This window comes from Argentina silus (genome assembly GCF_951799395.1).
Source record: "Argentina silus genome assembly, chromosome: 9".
Classification (NCBI taxonomy): Eukaryota; Metazoa; Chordata; class Actinopteri; order Argentiniformes; family Argentinidae; genus Argentina; species Argentina silus.
Window position 1 is genome coordinate 19,637,346 of NC_139663.1, and position 14,650 is coordinate 19,651,995.

General features: G+C 46.5%; 2 protein-coding genes across 2 annotated transcripts; both read left to right on the plus strand.

Annotated features, from left to right (window-relative positions):
• Positions 1–343: 343 nt before the first annotated feature.
• cdipt (CDP-diacylglycerol--inositol 3-phosphatidyltransferase (phosphatidylinositol synthase)) lies at positions 344–7,258 on the plus strand. Its single transcript, XM_083676970.1, has 6 exons — positions 344–499; positions 2,164–2,298; positions 2,560–2,713; positions 3,520–3,601; positions 3,807–3,888; positions 4,479–7,258. The coding sequence occupies exons 1-6, from the start codon at positions 457–459 to the stop codon at positions 4,628–4,630; spliced, it is 648 nt and encodes a 215-aa protein (XP_083533096.1). The 5' UTR covers positions 344–456; the 3' UTR covers positions 4,631–7,258.
• Positions 7,259–7,430: 172 nt separating this feature from the next.
• maza (MYC-associated zinc finger protein a (purine-binding transcription factor)) lies at positions 7,431–14,528 on the plus strand. The gene is made up of 8 exons (XM_083676958.1): positions 7,431–8,547; positions 8,888–9,038; positions 10,534–10,934; positions 11,349–11,605; positions 11,831–11,894; positions 12,677–12,848; positions 13,146–13,543; positions 13,706–14,528. The coding sequence occupies exons 1-7, from the start codon at positions 8,515–8,517 to the stop codon at positions 13,457–13,459; spliced, it is 1,392 nt and encodes a 463-aa protein (XP_083533084.1). The 5' UTR covers positions 7,431–8,514; the 3' UTR covers positions 13,460–13,543; positions 13,706–14,528.
• The last annotated feature ends 122 nt before the right edge of the window (positions 14,529–14,650 follow it).

The window sequence follows — 14,650 nt, forward strand, 5'->3', positions numbered from 1 at the left end:
ACATTATCATAGTTTATATTTAATTAGGAGAATGTGTGGTAGGCTCGTGCAAGAATTAACTAAATTATAGTTAATTCTTATAGTTAATATATATATAAATATTTTTTATTTTTTTATTATTATTATTATTTTTATTTTTTTACAAAGAATGTACTTGGTTTGGTTGTGGCTGAGAAATGTTAATAGCCATCCATTTCCACACCCGTATATAGGATGGATATGGGTCAGAAGAAAGACCTTGATGGTCCAGAAATAGCTCCTCTCTGCCCCCCGGCAATTAAAGGGGAGGTGCCCTGCTGCGTCGCACCGGAAGTGTGACGTCACCCAATCGGGGGGAAAAAAGCGACAGTCCAATCCAACCAAAGAAGGGAAGAGGGGAGAAAATAAAGATAAGAAATCGGTTGGTTTTTTTTTGTCAGCAAGAAAACCTTTCATCGGTTATCACTCTCTGCTGCTATGGCCGAAGAAAATATATTCCTTTTCGTTCCAAATTTAATCGGTGAGTTTCTTTTTTCAAAAGGATGGTCCGGATGTCACACTGAAGGCAACAAGCTAGTGCGTTAGCGGTTAGCCCCAGGCTTAGTCTTGGTGGCTCTCCTGATGTGACTCCGGAACTGGGGTTAGGGTTAGGGTTAGGCTATGTTGACTACGTATGTAGTACATTAGGACTGTCATTTACATGATGATTGAATGAATCATGTTGAGTTAGCTTATCAACTGTGAGCTAGCCAGCTCCCATAACATGTCTGTGCCGGTGTCGTGTCAGTATGTGTTACCTTGTCAGATACTACTGGGTTCCCCCTCGATTTGTTGTGGTTTTTTTAGGCAGGATCTAAGGCCAGACTTCATTGGTGATGGCTTACATGTCATTTCATTCCACGTGTTTTCATGCATTTTTAAGAATATTTGAGCATTCGTTATTAATTCAGAAAATTCATTTCAGTTTGTCAATTTAACAATATTCATACAGCTGGATTGAAGTGCATGGAAATATCAAAATCACTGTTAGAATATTTACAGAAATGTGATGAACAAGAGTGTGACATCAATGACAATCATTACTGAAGTCATAATTGATCATAGGTGCAAAGGTTGAGTAATATAACATTAACATTCATGGTATCATCAATAACCATAATTAATCATGAAACTGCTTTGGAGGACCAAGTGTCATAAGTGTAAGCCTCTATCATTGTTATTTTACAATAACATTCATGAGATTACTCTTAAAAACACCCTTTCTATCAGATGGGGAACACTATGTGAGGGTATAGGGGTCTGACATGACACCGGCTCCTACTAGCTACCGCGGTACTGGACTGAGCCAGTTCCACCTGCTGCATGGTTAGCCTGAAGAACCTCTATCCTTGTATGAGGCACCACTCTCCCAGATTCAGGGTTACTAGAGCCTGTTATGACTCTAACTAACTGATCATTAATCTAATCTAATCTAATCTAATCTAACAAGGGAGACATTGTGCTCCGTCTTCTCAATGTGCTCTTATCGGCCACAAGTTCCACAAGGTTATCATGCTCAGGACCGGTATGTATGTGTGTCTCCGGGTAGTTCCTATCCAATTAGATTCGTGAAGAGTAAAGGTCTTTTTTTTTTACCACCTCTCTCCTTAGAGTTTCTCACGGCTCCATGTGTTTATCACTCAAAACCTCAGAGCGAGTACACAAATGAATGAAGTGGCGGAAGAGGGCCGCGACTCTCTCTCTCCTCTTCTCCCCTAACCTGACCGTCTCTCTCCGTGTTAGGCTAGGGTTAGGGTTAGTAACCTGACCGTCTCTCTCTGTGTTAGGCTAGGGTTAGGGTTAGGGTTAGTAACCTGACCGTCTCTCTCCGTGTTAGGCTAGGGTTAGGGTTAGGGTTAGTAACCTGACCGTCTCTCTCCGTGTTAGGCTAGGGTTAGGGTTAGTAACCTGACCGTCTCTCTCCGTGTTAGGCTAGGGTTAGGGTTAGAGTTAGGGTTAGTAACCTGACCGTCTCTCTCTGTGTTAGGCTAGGGTTAGGGTTAGGGTTAGTAACCTGACCGTCTCTCTCTGTGTTAGGCTAGGGTTAGGGTTAGGGTTAGTAACCTGACCGTCTCTCTCCGTGTTAGGCTACCTGACCGTCTCTCTTCTCCCCTAACCTAACCTGACCGCCTCTCTCCGTGTTAGGCTATGCCCGCATCGTGCTGGCCCTGTTGGCCTTCTACCTGATGCAGTGCTGTCCGGTGCCAGCGGTGTTCTGCTACCTCCTCAGTGCCCTCTTGGACGCCTTTGATGGGCATGCTGCCCGCGCCCTTAACCAAGGTACCTGTCTCCTCCGCTCCCTCGCACGGCCTTTCTATTAGTTCTCTAGCCGTGTGTGTGTGTGTCTGTGTGTGTGTGTCTCTGTCTGTCTGTCTGTCTGTCTGTCTGTCTGTCTGTCTGTCTGTCTGTCTGTCTGTCTGTCTGTCTGTCTGTGTGCGTCGTATTTCCATGTGTGTGTATTTTGCTCGCTTTGGTATATATGTATCCACATGTGAGTGTCTTGTTTCTCCACCCGTCTCTCTCTGTCTCTGTGTGTGTCAGGTACTAAGTTTGGGGCGATGCTGGACATGCTGACGGACCGCTGTGCCACCATGTGTCTGCTGGTGAACCTGGCTCTGCTCTACCCCTCCTACACCTTTCTCTTCCAGCTCAGCATGAGCCTGGACATCGCCAGCCACTGGCTGCACCTGCACAGGTAGCCTCACTCCCATCGCCAGCGGGGCCGTGTTAATGATGTACGTGGGTTACTGGGGGGGTACATTGTCAGTGGGTTACTGGGGGGGGGGGTACATCATCAGTAGGTTACTGGGGGGGGGGTGTACATCGTCAGTGGATTACTGGGGGGGGGGGGTGTACATCGTCAGTGGGTTACTGGGGGGTGTACATCGTCAGTGGGTTACGGGGGGGGTGTACATCATCAGTGGGTTACTGGGGGGGGGGGGGTGTACATCATCAGTAGGTTACTGGGGGGGGGGGGTGTACATCATCAGTAGGTTACTGGGGGGGGTGTACATCATCAGTGGGTTACTGGGGGGGGTGTACATCATCAGTGGGTTACTGGGGGGGGTGTACATCATCAGTAGGTTACTGGGGGGGGTGTACATCATCAGTAGGTTACTGGGGGGGGTGTACATCATCAGTAGGTTACTGGGGGGGGTGTACATCATCAGTAGGTTACTGGGGGGGGTGTACATCATCAGTAGGTTACTGGGGGGGGTGTACATCATCAGTAGGTTACTGGGGGGGGTGTACATCATCAGTGGGTTACTGGGGGGGTGTACATCATCAGTAGGTTACTGGGGGGGGTGTACATCATCAGTGGGCCGTGCGTCTCCATCGTGGGGAAGTGAGTCCCTCTCCATTGTCTGCACTGTTGTGAAAGAACTAGACGATGACCGCAAATTCACAACACAAATCTACTTAATTGATTAATTTCACAACGTCTGCGACTGAATGAGGAAATGAACCACCTCTCTCTCTCTCTCTCTCTCTCTCTCTCAGCTCAATGATGCAGGGGTCCACCAGCCACAAGACCATTGATCTGTCTGGCAATCCCATCCTCCGCCTCTACTACACATCAAGGGTAGGGCAGGACACCGCCATGGTCACATGGCTGGGAGCTCATAGACGCACACACACAACACACACATGATGCACATGTTCACTCCAAACTCATTTTCACAGGCAGACAGACGACACACACACACACACACACACACACACACACACACACACACACACACAGGCACACAGAGAGTGTGTTGTCTAACTGCGGTGTCTCCCCCTAGCCGGTGCTGTTTGTCATGTGCATGGGGAATGAGCTGTTCTTCTGCCTGCTCTACGTCCTCTACTACATTGAGCAGCCCGCTGGTGAGTTGTCTTTCACTACCCTCCTCCCTCCCTTGTTCTCCATATGCTCCTTTCTGTCTCTACCATCCTCTCCCCTCTCCTCCCCTGGCCCTCCCTCCCTCCCTCCCTCCCTCCCTCCCTCCCGCCCGTTCCCTCTCTCTCTCTCTCTGTCCCTGACATCCTCTCCTTTTCTTTAGCAAAACCACGATTCATCCCCTTGCCTGTGCTGTAAGCATGTATGCTAACGCGCGCGTCTAGATGTGTGCGTGTCAGTTGATGAACAAACGATGCACAAGTGATCCAGCAGTCGACCCTCCTACAGCACGCAGAGGAAAGCTATCCCTGTGCATAGGTACAACCTTGCGTAGGGCGGCCATTGTGTCTTTAAGGAACTGTCCTCTTTTTTTAATGAAAGACTGCTCTGTGACTTCCTCTGCCTCACCTCGGTCCTGAGCCAACCAGGAAGTCCCTGGTGACCCGGTGAAGAGTCAATCTTCTTTGCTAATATAACGTCCCCCCCCCCCCCCGTCTCTCTCTCTCTCTCTCCCCCGTCTCTCTCTCTCTCTCTCTCTCTCTCTCTCTCTCTCTCTCTCTCTCTCCTCCGTGTGCAGCCTGGCTGCAGTGGCTGCTGGGAGTGTGTGCCGTGGTGTCTGTGCTCAAGTCGGGCATCAGCCTCCTGCACCTGGTCACCGCCTCCAGGAACATGGGCGCCATCGACCTGGCCGAGCGCCAGAGGGAGAGGGAGAGGGCCAAGACGGAGTGAGGGAGAAGAGTCGTCGTCGTCGTCCCACCCCCCACCCCCCCCTTATACCCCCCTCCTCTGAGCACTTGTGTCGTTTTTAAAAGGATTGGATAGGTGTAAGCAATATAGTCAAATTCCACCGAGACCGTCAGAGAGGAGTGTGAAGCTTAGACCGACCCAAATCCTGGGTGGGGGGTGGGGGTGGGGGGGGGGTAGATTGGACCTAGAGGGAGTGGGTGAGGATACAGAGATGTCGGGTGTAAAATGTCTCCCTCGTTCTACTTTCCTTCCCTCTGCACTGATTTGTAAACAAAGTATTAAGTGAAAGTAGTCTGGTGAACGTCGACCAGGGAACTGCTCTAACCTGTCCAGCTGTCTCACGTCAGAGCAGAGGGAAGGAAAGGAGATAAGGAGAGGAAGCGACCTCGCATTTCACTGCATCCTTTTACCACACAGTCTCAAAAAGCCTCATTGCCTCGTCCCCTTTGCAGGGAATGATTTGTAAACTGGGCCTTGTTGGAATACTTCAAGGAAACCTTCCGTTCCTCCTTTCATAGGAGTTATCACTGATATCACATGACTGGGTAGGTCAAAGCCCTATCGATTGGAGCCTTTACTTGAAAGCAGAATTTTACCCTGTAATCCAGTAGATTTGTTGTTTTCATTATTCAATAGTAGACACATTCACAAAAAAAATGTAGTTTTAAAATGATATCGGAGTCAAGATATCTCGCTTTGAATGCTCTGATCAGTCCTGATGTTCCACATTGCCCATTTGAGTCAATTCCTACAACTCCCAAGATTCCCCTCTCCCTCCCACACAAAGTCCTTCTGTTGAACACCGCTGGAGCTAGCGTGTTCTGCTCTCTGGGTATCACTGGCAGAGTAGAGCAGGGTCGGAGTGCCAAAACTCTCCTCTGACGTATTTTAACGCGATATGAGAGTTTTTTTAGGAAGTAAACCTTGCTTTTTTTTCGATAGCTGTGATGCAGCTGCACATTAAATGGTGATAGTTTGAGACAGGATCCATGTTGGATTGACCAGAAATCCGTATCCAAAAGGATTTTCAGGTAAACTTCCCCTTTTTTTAAACCTATCCAGTCATGTGAGGCCATGTGTTTTGGAGGAAGAAGAAGGACGGAGGTTTGCCTTGTTCCAGGTCATGAAAAGAGGGAGGAGACGAGGAATGTGGGCTGTTTGATAGACGTCTGGAAGAACAAAGGAATGCAGAGGCGGAGGGTGTTTGTTGTATGGGTTGGTGAGAAGATGTGGGAACAAAATAGTATGATGTAATGTAGTCTGAGACAAAGATGATGAGGTAAGAGTAATCAGGGGACCTTTAAAGATGACACTGACGATCAATATTTATTTTAGTTGGTAGGCGGTAACGGCTTTCCTCAAACCCTTTGTTCTAGAGCCTGCTTTGCAGTGGCATAATGGCCACATAACAAGACATGTCTATATGTGAGCAATGAAATAGCTCCTGGCTTTTGCCTGCAAAAAAACAAAACAAAAAAAACACACACACACACACACACAACTGGGTACCCAGGTGCATCGGCCCAAGAGGAGTCGGCCCCAGTAGCCATTCTACGAGGAAACACAAGGGGGCGATGTAACCAGCATAAACATTACTCTGACCCGTTTTGCCCAGAGCCATGATGTTTGGTAGAATTGAAGAGGGGCCATAACAAAAAAACTGTATTGACGTTTGGCCACTTCACTTGGTGAAGTGAAATGAATTGATATTTAATCAATGGCGCACAAATGCTTGTCCCGCGAATCGTTGCGGCTATAATCCCAATTTTGACACATTATGTTTATGACGCCACTGAGGTGACATGATAACAAAGGGTTTGAGTGAGGTGTTACCACCAAGTAATACAAGTGGTTAATGTCCGAGCCACTACCATTACTGTTGTTGTTGTTGTTATCAAAATTCCTATGCTTGTTTTTATTTTTGCTATCATTTATTATTATCAGTAATTATTTGAAATTGTTGCACTCAAGTATCTGTTGTTATTTTAAGGTTGTTACAGCTTTCTATTTTAATTATTTCTTCTACTTTATTATTTTTGTGGTTATAGTGACTGTGGAGGAGGTGTGTATTTGTGAGTGTGATGGGTGCCATTAGGTTGGGATGTGGAACACACACACACACACACACACTTGCACTCACACACTCTCACAGACCCATTGGGCACATTCCTTACCTAAAGTGAAGGCCACCTGAGTATTGTGTGTTTGTTATCATTCATGTCTTTATGATCGTGATCTTTTCTATCACTGTGTGCCGTGTGTACTGATCTGTTTATATATTCGAGGTTGTGTTTGGAATGTGTAGGTGTGACGGCCAGGTAGCATAGAACACATTAGGGAGAATGTACTGTAATCTGGATCTTTTTGGGGTGAGATGGAGCCAAGCCAGGGGCTCATTTGTAAGTCTAAGATGAATATAATAATAATATTAAATATATATATATACATAGATAGATAAATATATATATATATATATATATACAAAATAAATATTTGATGTATATGTTTAGGCCTTGGTTTTATTTCCATACAGTCCATCTCTGGCTTGAACTTGAATGTCCTTGTCGACTGTAACAGGTGGAGCTGCAATAAAGACTTCAAGAGCTGTTACAGCTGTCTGGCCAGGCGTGTGTGAGTGTGTGTGTGGACTTTCTACTGTTGACCCAACGCACTCAGAACGATGCCATGTTCGTCATGACGATGTCGAGTGCCGGCTGCTGGCTTGATCCCGGAACGCTGTTACATCCGCCCTGTGTCTTCCCCTTTAAGATGCGTGGGACATGTTTGTTTTTTGTGTGTATGTCATTGATGTGAAGTCTGTTTAATTGGGTGTCTTCCATGTTGTCGGGCGACATAAACGGGGCTCTGCGATATGTGTCGTAGAAATAACATGTATTTGAAATATTAATACATGTCGGCCGAAAAGGGGGACGCGTCGCGGGCGAGAAGACGGGCCAGTTGACAGCATCGCGGAGGAGAGAGGAGGGTGCACGAAATACTTTCCCTTTAAACAAGGGGGACACGGTGGCGGGGGATAGACAGAGGGGGAGAGGAGAAGAGATAAAAAAAGAAAAGGAAGAAAGACAGCGAGGGTGGGAGGGAGAGCAAAATAGAAAAAAAAGAAAGATGTCATCCTCTCGATTGGAAAGCCGAGGCGGAGCCATGGATTGCGGCCGAACAGGAACTCCATAGTTAGGGACAAGATTTGACGCTACACCGAGGCTTTGGAATCTATCGTTTCGGCCTTTCGGAGCTATCGAAATAAATGACTCCTTCCCCCACGCATTTAACAAGAGCTGCTGACCACAAATATTACGTTTTACATATTGTCATCTGTATGATAACCTAATTTTGCATGATTTTGACAAAATATATTTATCTTAAGCCATTTGCTATATAAGCAATCAAATTGCATTTTAAATGCATCATTATAAGCATGACATCAGCCATTGTGTCGCATTCGATCTCTAGTGTCGTATGTTGCAGCTTGAGAAGCACAATTAAACATCGTAACTCATCAACATTCAAAATGTATCATTAGTGCAATATTTTGTCTAACATTATCCCAATTCTGTAGATAACTGCTATCAAATATTGAATATTGTTATCCAAGTTAGCATCATTATAAACCAAACAAAATGATGTTATCAGAAATTAATTTGTGACAGTGCGCCATGATTTCAACTTTCATGCGGTATTTACCTTTGCGATTTTAAAGCCTGTTATCATTGGCTAGACAGACATCAGTGCTGTCTCTCCCCCCCCCCCTTCTTTAAAGAAAAGAAACCCAGAATAACTCTCTCAGGCATCATATTTCTTGAATAATTTCGACTTTTAAAAAGTGTTCCCAAATATCGTTCCTCAAAATGGATTCTTCTTGGAGTAATTTCCTTTTTCAGGTAAGTGTGACTTTGTGGTGTCATCAGCTTGTTTTACCTGCTTTGTGTGTGTGTGTGTGTGTGTGTGTGTGTGTGCGTGCGCGCGCGTGCGTCCGTCCGTGTGTGTCCATTTTTTGAACCCTTTTGTGCACTGCCAGGACAATACACTTGGAGAACCACTGTTTGTGTATGTGTGTGCAATATATGGGAATTTGTACAGTTGTTTAAGTCATTGTCATTCAGTGTTGTTAAAAACCAAAATACACAGAATACGTTTGGTGTCTTAGCTCACTTGTGGTGAAAAGGCAATGCCCAATGTGCCTTTGATGTTTTTAGTTCATTCTCTTTCTTCTATTTACAGACTACGCCCTCACAGACCCAGTCTGAGGCAGCCCTTCAGTCGGAGCTACTCCCAGACCTGACTGTCTCCTCCCGGAGCCCTGTCTCAGAGCACATGGCCTCGCCCCCCTCCACTGTCGACACCGCCGCCCTAAGTGAGGAGCCTCTACCTGGTGAGGAGGAGAGGGGGGGGGCGGGTAAAGCTGTCTGGGTTCCATTCCTATCCAAAAAAACATTCTCGACAATTTCCAGGTGAAAAGGAAGTTTTACATAAAAACTGTATTCCGTGTATTTTAAAGTGACAAATGATCACTCTGTTCAAAGGTCATTTAACAGCTGTGAAATCACTAGTCCTATCATGTGAAATCACAAGTCCTATCATGTAGGCCAATTTAGTCCTATCACTATCAGGGTCTGGTCTTTTACCTTTTAAGTATGATAGTTTACATTGGGAATAAGAGAGAGTGAATATTTCTAGAAATTAAATTCAGTAAAGGCAGAGAGTTAGGAAAGTTCCTGCATAGTATACTGAAACAATCACACGCTGAACATTTTTTAAATTTTGAAGCACTCAATCAACAACTGTTTTGAATGCACCCCTGGATGCCCCATGTGGAGAGTAGAGGGGCAGACAGGGTTTTCATGTTGGCAAAGCCACAGCTGCTACAGACGAGGCGGAAGCGCCTTGATGTCCTCTCTTTACGTATCAAAGCTGAAAACACACACACACACTCACGCACACACATTAGTCTTTATTTAGGAAGTAGAGATCACTAAAGCCCTGCCCTGAGCCAGGGGATTTCACACTAGTGAGATGCCCATGGATACAATGACCTTTTCACACTCTGTGTTTATTGCATGTGTTTGTGAGAGTGGGGAGAGAGGGAAAGAAGCAGAGGAGGTATAACTCTTAGGCTCTTAGAAATAAGGGCTCTATATTTGTCCCCATAGGGGAACCCTTTGAAGAACCCTTTTGGGTTCCATTTAGAACCTTCTGTGAAAAGGTTTCTACGTGGAACCCAAAAGGGGTCGACATCTAACTCTAACCCCCCAAAGGTGTAGATTACCAATTACTTTACAAGGAAAGAAGTTGAACTACACTAAAACTACCCTTGAGAGAAATATAGGTTGTCAAACTAAAGGTAGTTTGAAAAAGTAGTTTGAAAAAAAGAAAGAGAAAAGAAGAGACTGAAAGATGACCAGTCCATGTGACAGAAAGAGTGTGACTGAAATGCTCTGAAATCACTGGGAGAGGGAAACAATTGTGAGGAGGAGCAAAGTGGGGAGACTGGAGGCAGCGAGGGAAGACAAAGTAGGGAAATTGAAGTTCATGGGCTGGAATAATAGTTTAATTCCAATTCTAATGGTTTTTTTTGTTTTCTTTTGGAAAATGGAGTGAGTAGTGACTGTAGCTTACTACACCACTACATGGCAAAATAGAAGTTTACTACTGGAAACACTACTAGGATTGGAATTTAGTTTAACTACCACAATTGATAGTTAAGTGAACTACATGTGGTGGAACTACTCCCCAACACTGAAACACATGGGGGAAGCATTGATGATCCTACCTCCACCAGCCTCCCCTGACATACACACAAACACACACATCCCTCTTTCTATCTTCATGAAAAATAATCTATTTCTCTCTCTCTCTCTCTTTTTCAGTCAAGCCCATGTCCAAGCCTGGTCGTCCCACTCATATCTGCTCCACGTGTAATAAGCAGTTTAAGAACAGTTATAACCTGCGGCGTCACCAGTCGGTGCACACAGGCATCAAAATGAAGGACAGAGCGGCCAGAGAGAGGGAGGAGGGGGGTAAGGGAGGGGGAGGACGAGTGGAGAAGCAGATGATTCCCCTCTCCCTGCTTCATCTCTCTCTGCCCCCTCCTCCACCTCCTCCTGCTCCTCCTCCCCTCTCCTCCATCCCCCAGCCCTTGCCCCACGGAAACCAAGTGGGCGAACCTGTTGCCGTGTCTATTTCCACAGCAACTGTTACCATGGCTGTGCCTCAACCCCTCCAAGCGGCTGTTGTGGTTGCCGGGTCGATGGTGCAGGTGCAGGTGCAGGTTGGTTGGATCTTTCTTTCCCCCAACCCCTTCTCTCATTCTGCTGTACAGACCACTTCTCCTTCTCGGCTGGTTTCTATTTTGTTCATAATTTCCGGATTGTGGTAAACAAATGTGGTTAAATGGGAAGTGGTTTTGCAAATGCTTGTCAAATACACGCACTCACGACTACATGTCAAGGTTACATGGCGAGATCACTTCATTTGCAAGGGGGCTGCCTCCAAGCTTTGGTTGCTTGCTACCAGTCAACTGAACTCAATTGGGTTGAGTTGGACTGAGACATTTTTAACATTGCAAATGTAGTCAGTCTAGCTTCTACCCAGCTACCCAGCACAACTTTCACCAAACCTCCCTCTCTCCTACCCCCCCCCCCCCCCACCCCACCCCCCCCCCCCCCCCCCCCCTCACAAACAGAACCCTGACCCCAACCCCAACTCGACCCCAAACCAGGTGCGTAAGAACCACGCGTGCGAGGCATGCGGGAAGGCCTTCAGAGATGTCTACCACCTGAATCGCCACCGCCTCTCCCACTCTGACGAGAAGCCGTACTGCTGCCCCGTCTGCCAGCAGAGGTTCAAGAGGAAGGACAGGATGAGTTACCACGTGCGCTCCCACCAGGGGGGGGTGGAGAAGCCCTACGTCTGCCCCCACTGCGCTAAGAGCTTCTCCAGGTGGGTAGGGTGCCGGCCTGGGGCCAATACACACCATGTACTGGAGATGTGATTCATTCACAGGTTGCCTCGTAGCTTTATTTCTGTAGGTGTCACACACACACACACACACACACATTTTATAAGTCTGTATTACTCTGTGTCCCTCTCACACACCATCTCTGACAAATACAGGCATAAATAAACACACACAGGTCTTTTGATGTGTTCTTCTTTGTGTTTCAGACCTGACCACCTCAACAGTCATGTGAGGCAGGTGCATTCCACTGAGAGACCCTTCAAGTGCACGGTAATCCCTCCACCATGTCTCTCTCTGTTTGTCGCTCTCTTCTTCCTTCCATCTATAGACCCTTTATAGACCCTTTATAGCACAGGTGTCAAACTCATTCCATGGAGGGCCGAGTGTCTACAGGTTTTTGCTCTTCCCATCTACTTGATTGATGAATTAAGGTCACTAATTAGTATGGAACTCCCCTCACCTGGTTGACAAGGTCTTAATTGAAAGGAAAAACCAAAAACCTGCTGACACTCGGCCCTCCATGGAATGAGTTTGACACCTGTGATCTATAGCGATCCCTTGCTTTTGAGAAAGTTTTGAATTCAGTCTACAAAGCTTAGCGGCAAGCAAAACACAGCTTCACAAAAATCTGAAGCCTATTGTTCAGAATAGTTCACATCTTGGTCTTGAAGTTGTTTCAACTATGATTAATATAACAACTATATATTAATATAATATTTAGTTGTGGTAATGCAAACATAGAAGGCTCTTTCTTTGTGTATGTACAGTTAGGTCCGGAAATATTTGGACAGTGACACAATTTTCATAATTTCGGCACTGTACGCCACCACAATGGATTTGAAATGAAACATATATATATACAGTTATATAACTGTAACTTGAATATGTTTTGGTAAACAGCTAAAATAACAAAAATTGTGTCAGAGTCCAAATATATATGGACCTAACTGTATGTATGTGTGTGTGTGTGTGCGTGTGCGTGCATTGGTGTGGGTGTGTGTTCATGCATTGGTGTGTGTGCGTGCGCACGCGTGCGTGTGTGTTCTCTGCAGACCTGCACATCTGCGTTTGCCACGCGGGACCGTCTCCGTGCCCACCTGATCCGCCACGAGGAGAAGGTGCCCTGCCACATCTGCGGCAAGCTGCTGTCCGCTGCCTACATCACGGATCACATGAGGGTCCACAACCAATCCCAGCACCACGCCTGCCATCTGTGCAATCGCAGTGGGTTGGATTTTGTGTGTTCTCTTTTAGCTGGGAGTTGATTAGGACTGGATTAGGGTCATTGCTATGTGCTGTTGTTTTCATTTGTTCAGAGACAATTGATTGATCTCAGTCTGTTTGTTGTTGGTCTCCTGGAAATGCATTTCACCTGTGTACTTCTTACCTCCTGACTTCACCCCCCTCCCCCCCTTTCCCCCATTCCGCACCTTTCTCCCCCCCCCCCCCCCCTATCCGTCTGTCCTTCTCTTATCACTCCTCTGTTTATCTCTTCCTCCACTCCCCCCCCCCCCCCACCAGGTTTCACTACTCTTACGTACCTGCGCGTCCACGCCCAGAAGCACCATGGCCAGGAGTGGAAGGAGAGCGGGGGGGCGCGGGGGGGATTCGGGGGGGCCGGGGGGGTGCTGCTGTGCCAGCTGTGCGGGGTGCAGTGTAAGACGGCCACGCAGCTCCAGGGCCACATGGGCACCCACGCCTCCCAGAGCGCCCCCAGTCCCACCAGCCCTGCCAGCTCCATTGGCGCCGCCGGCGTGGCTGTGACCGTGTCCGGCTCCTCTGCCATAGGCCTGCTGGTGACTGACTGCTCTGGCATCGCACCCCAGCCCCCCTAGCTGCAAGGCCCATGGAGGGGAGGGGGGAGGGGGGTGGGGGGTGGGGGGACAGAGCAGGGCCATGGAGACGCAGAGTCAGGACAGGTGAGAGTGGATGGGTGGATTGTGTGCCAGTGAAACTTGATGTTTTGTGTGTGTGTGTGTGTGTGTGTGCGCGCGTGTGCTTATCTGTGTATGACAGTTAGCAGCATTTACCATAGCATCCCTTCCTCACCCTCACCTCAGTAACTGTCCATGCTCCCACAGGTTCTCTTCATCTACTGCCAAAGGTGGACACAGAACAAGTGACAATGGCATCTCCATTCGTTCCCTCAACTATCTGTCTCTCCACCAGTTTGATACTTCAGGACATTGACTTGGACACCAAATGACTCCAGATAGGAAGCAGTCATTTTAAATAATTTTAAGTCATTTAATTCTAAACTTCTACCTGGATCCGCTGGTCACAGCCAAGGAGAGGATGGAGGAGGACATTGCAATGGCAAGAGGGAGGGGAAAAAAACCTAGGGACAGATTCCCTCAGAGTGTTTACTCTTGTCCTTCCATGACACAACATGTCATCCATTGAATTAATTCAATTTGAAAGACGTAAAAAATGTGAAAGCTGCGACCCTATTTCCGAGGTTTATATTTGCAGCTACACAATGCCAACCCATAAAACCGATTGGATTTTGCAAATGCATTTCAATTGCTTTTTAATTGGTACACTCATTATACTACTTTTTAACTAGAGAATGATATGAACTCTCAATCAGGGACCCATTGCTAACAGAGGGATATAAGGAGTTTTGCCATTTATCCTATGACCTACAGAGATGAAGTTAACAGAATGGGTATCTATTTATGTATTTCTCCATGTATGAACACTGATGCTCGTAATTGATTTATTTCAATGATCTTTGTTCTTATTATTCTGGATGCTAATTTGTAATTATCTCAAAGTGTGGAATTGATGTAGTAGTCATTTGTACCTTTGTGACACGTTTTGTGAGGCTGTGATATTATGTTCATCTGTTGCTGTAAACGGCTCTGTTAATGTCACTGTAATAAAGCGTTATGTATCTCTATGAACTCCATACATAAAGAACTCAGCTGTAATTGCATTGAGAGCAATTTGCGCACTGTAACAAAATACCGATTGCCATAGTATATACTCCTATTTTGTCTACAAACCACCGGAGAGCCGAAAAG

Coding starts and splice junctions, on each gene's coding strand:
- cdipt (XM_083676970.1), top strand. CDS start 457: ATGGCCGAAGAAAATATATTCCTTTTCGTTCCAAATTTAATCG. Junction 500..2,163: donor TTTCGTTCCAAATTTAATCG/GTGAGTTTCTTT, acceptor TCTCCGTGTTAG/GCTATGCCCGCATCGTGCTG. Junction 2,299..2,559: donor TGCCCGCGCCCTTAACCAAG/GTACCTGTCTCC, acceptor TGTGTGTGTCAG/GTACTAAGTTTGGGGCGATG.
- maza (XM_083676958.1), top strand. CDS start 8,515: ATGGATTCTTCTTGGAGTAATTTCCTTTTTCAG. Junction 8,548..8,887: donor GGAGTAATTTCCTTTTTCAG/GTAAGTGTGACT, acceptor TTCTATTTACAG/ACTACGCCCTCACAGACCCA. Junction 12,849..13,145: donor CTGCCATCTGTGCAATCGCA/GTGGGTTGGATT, acceptor CCCCCCCACCAG/GTTTCACTACTCTTACGTAC.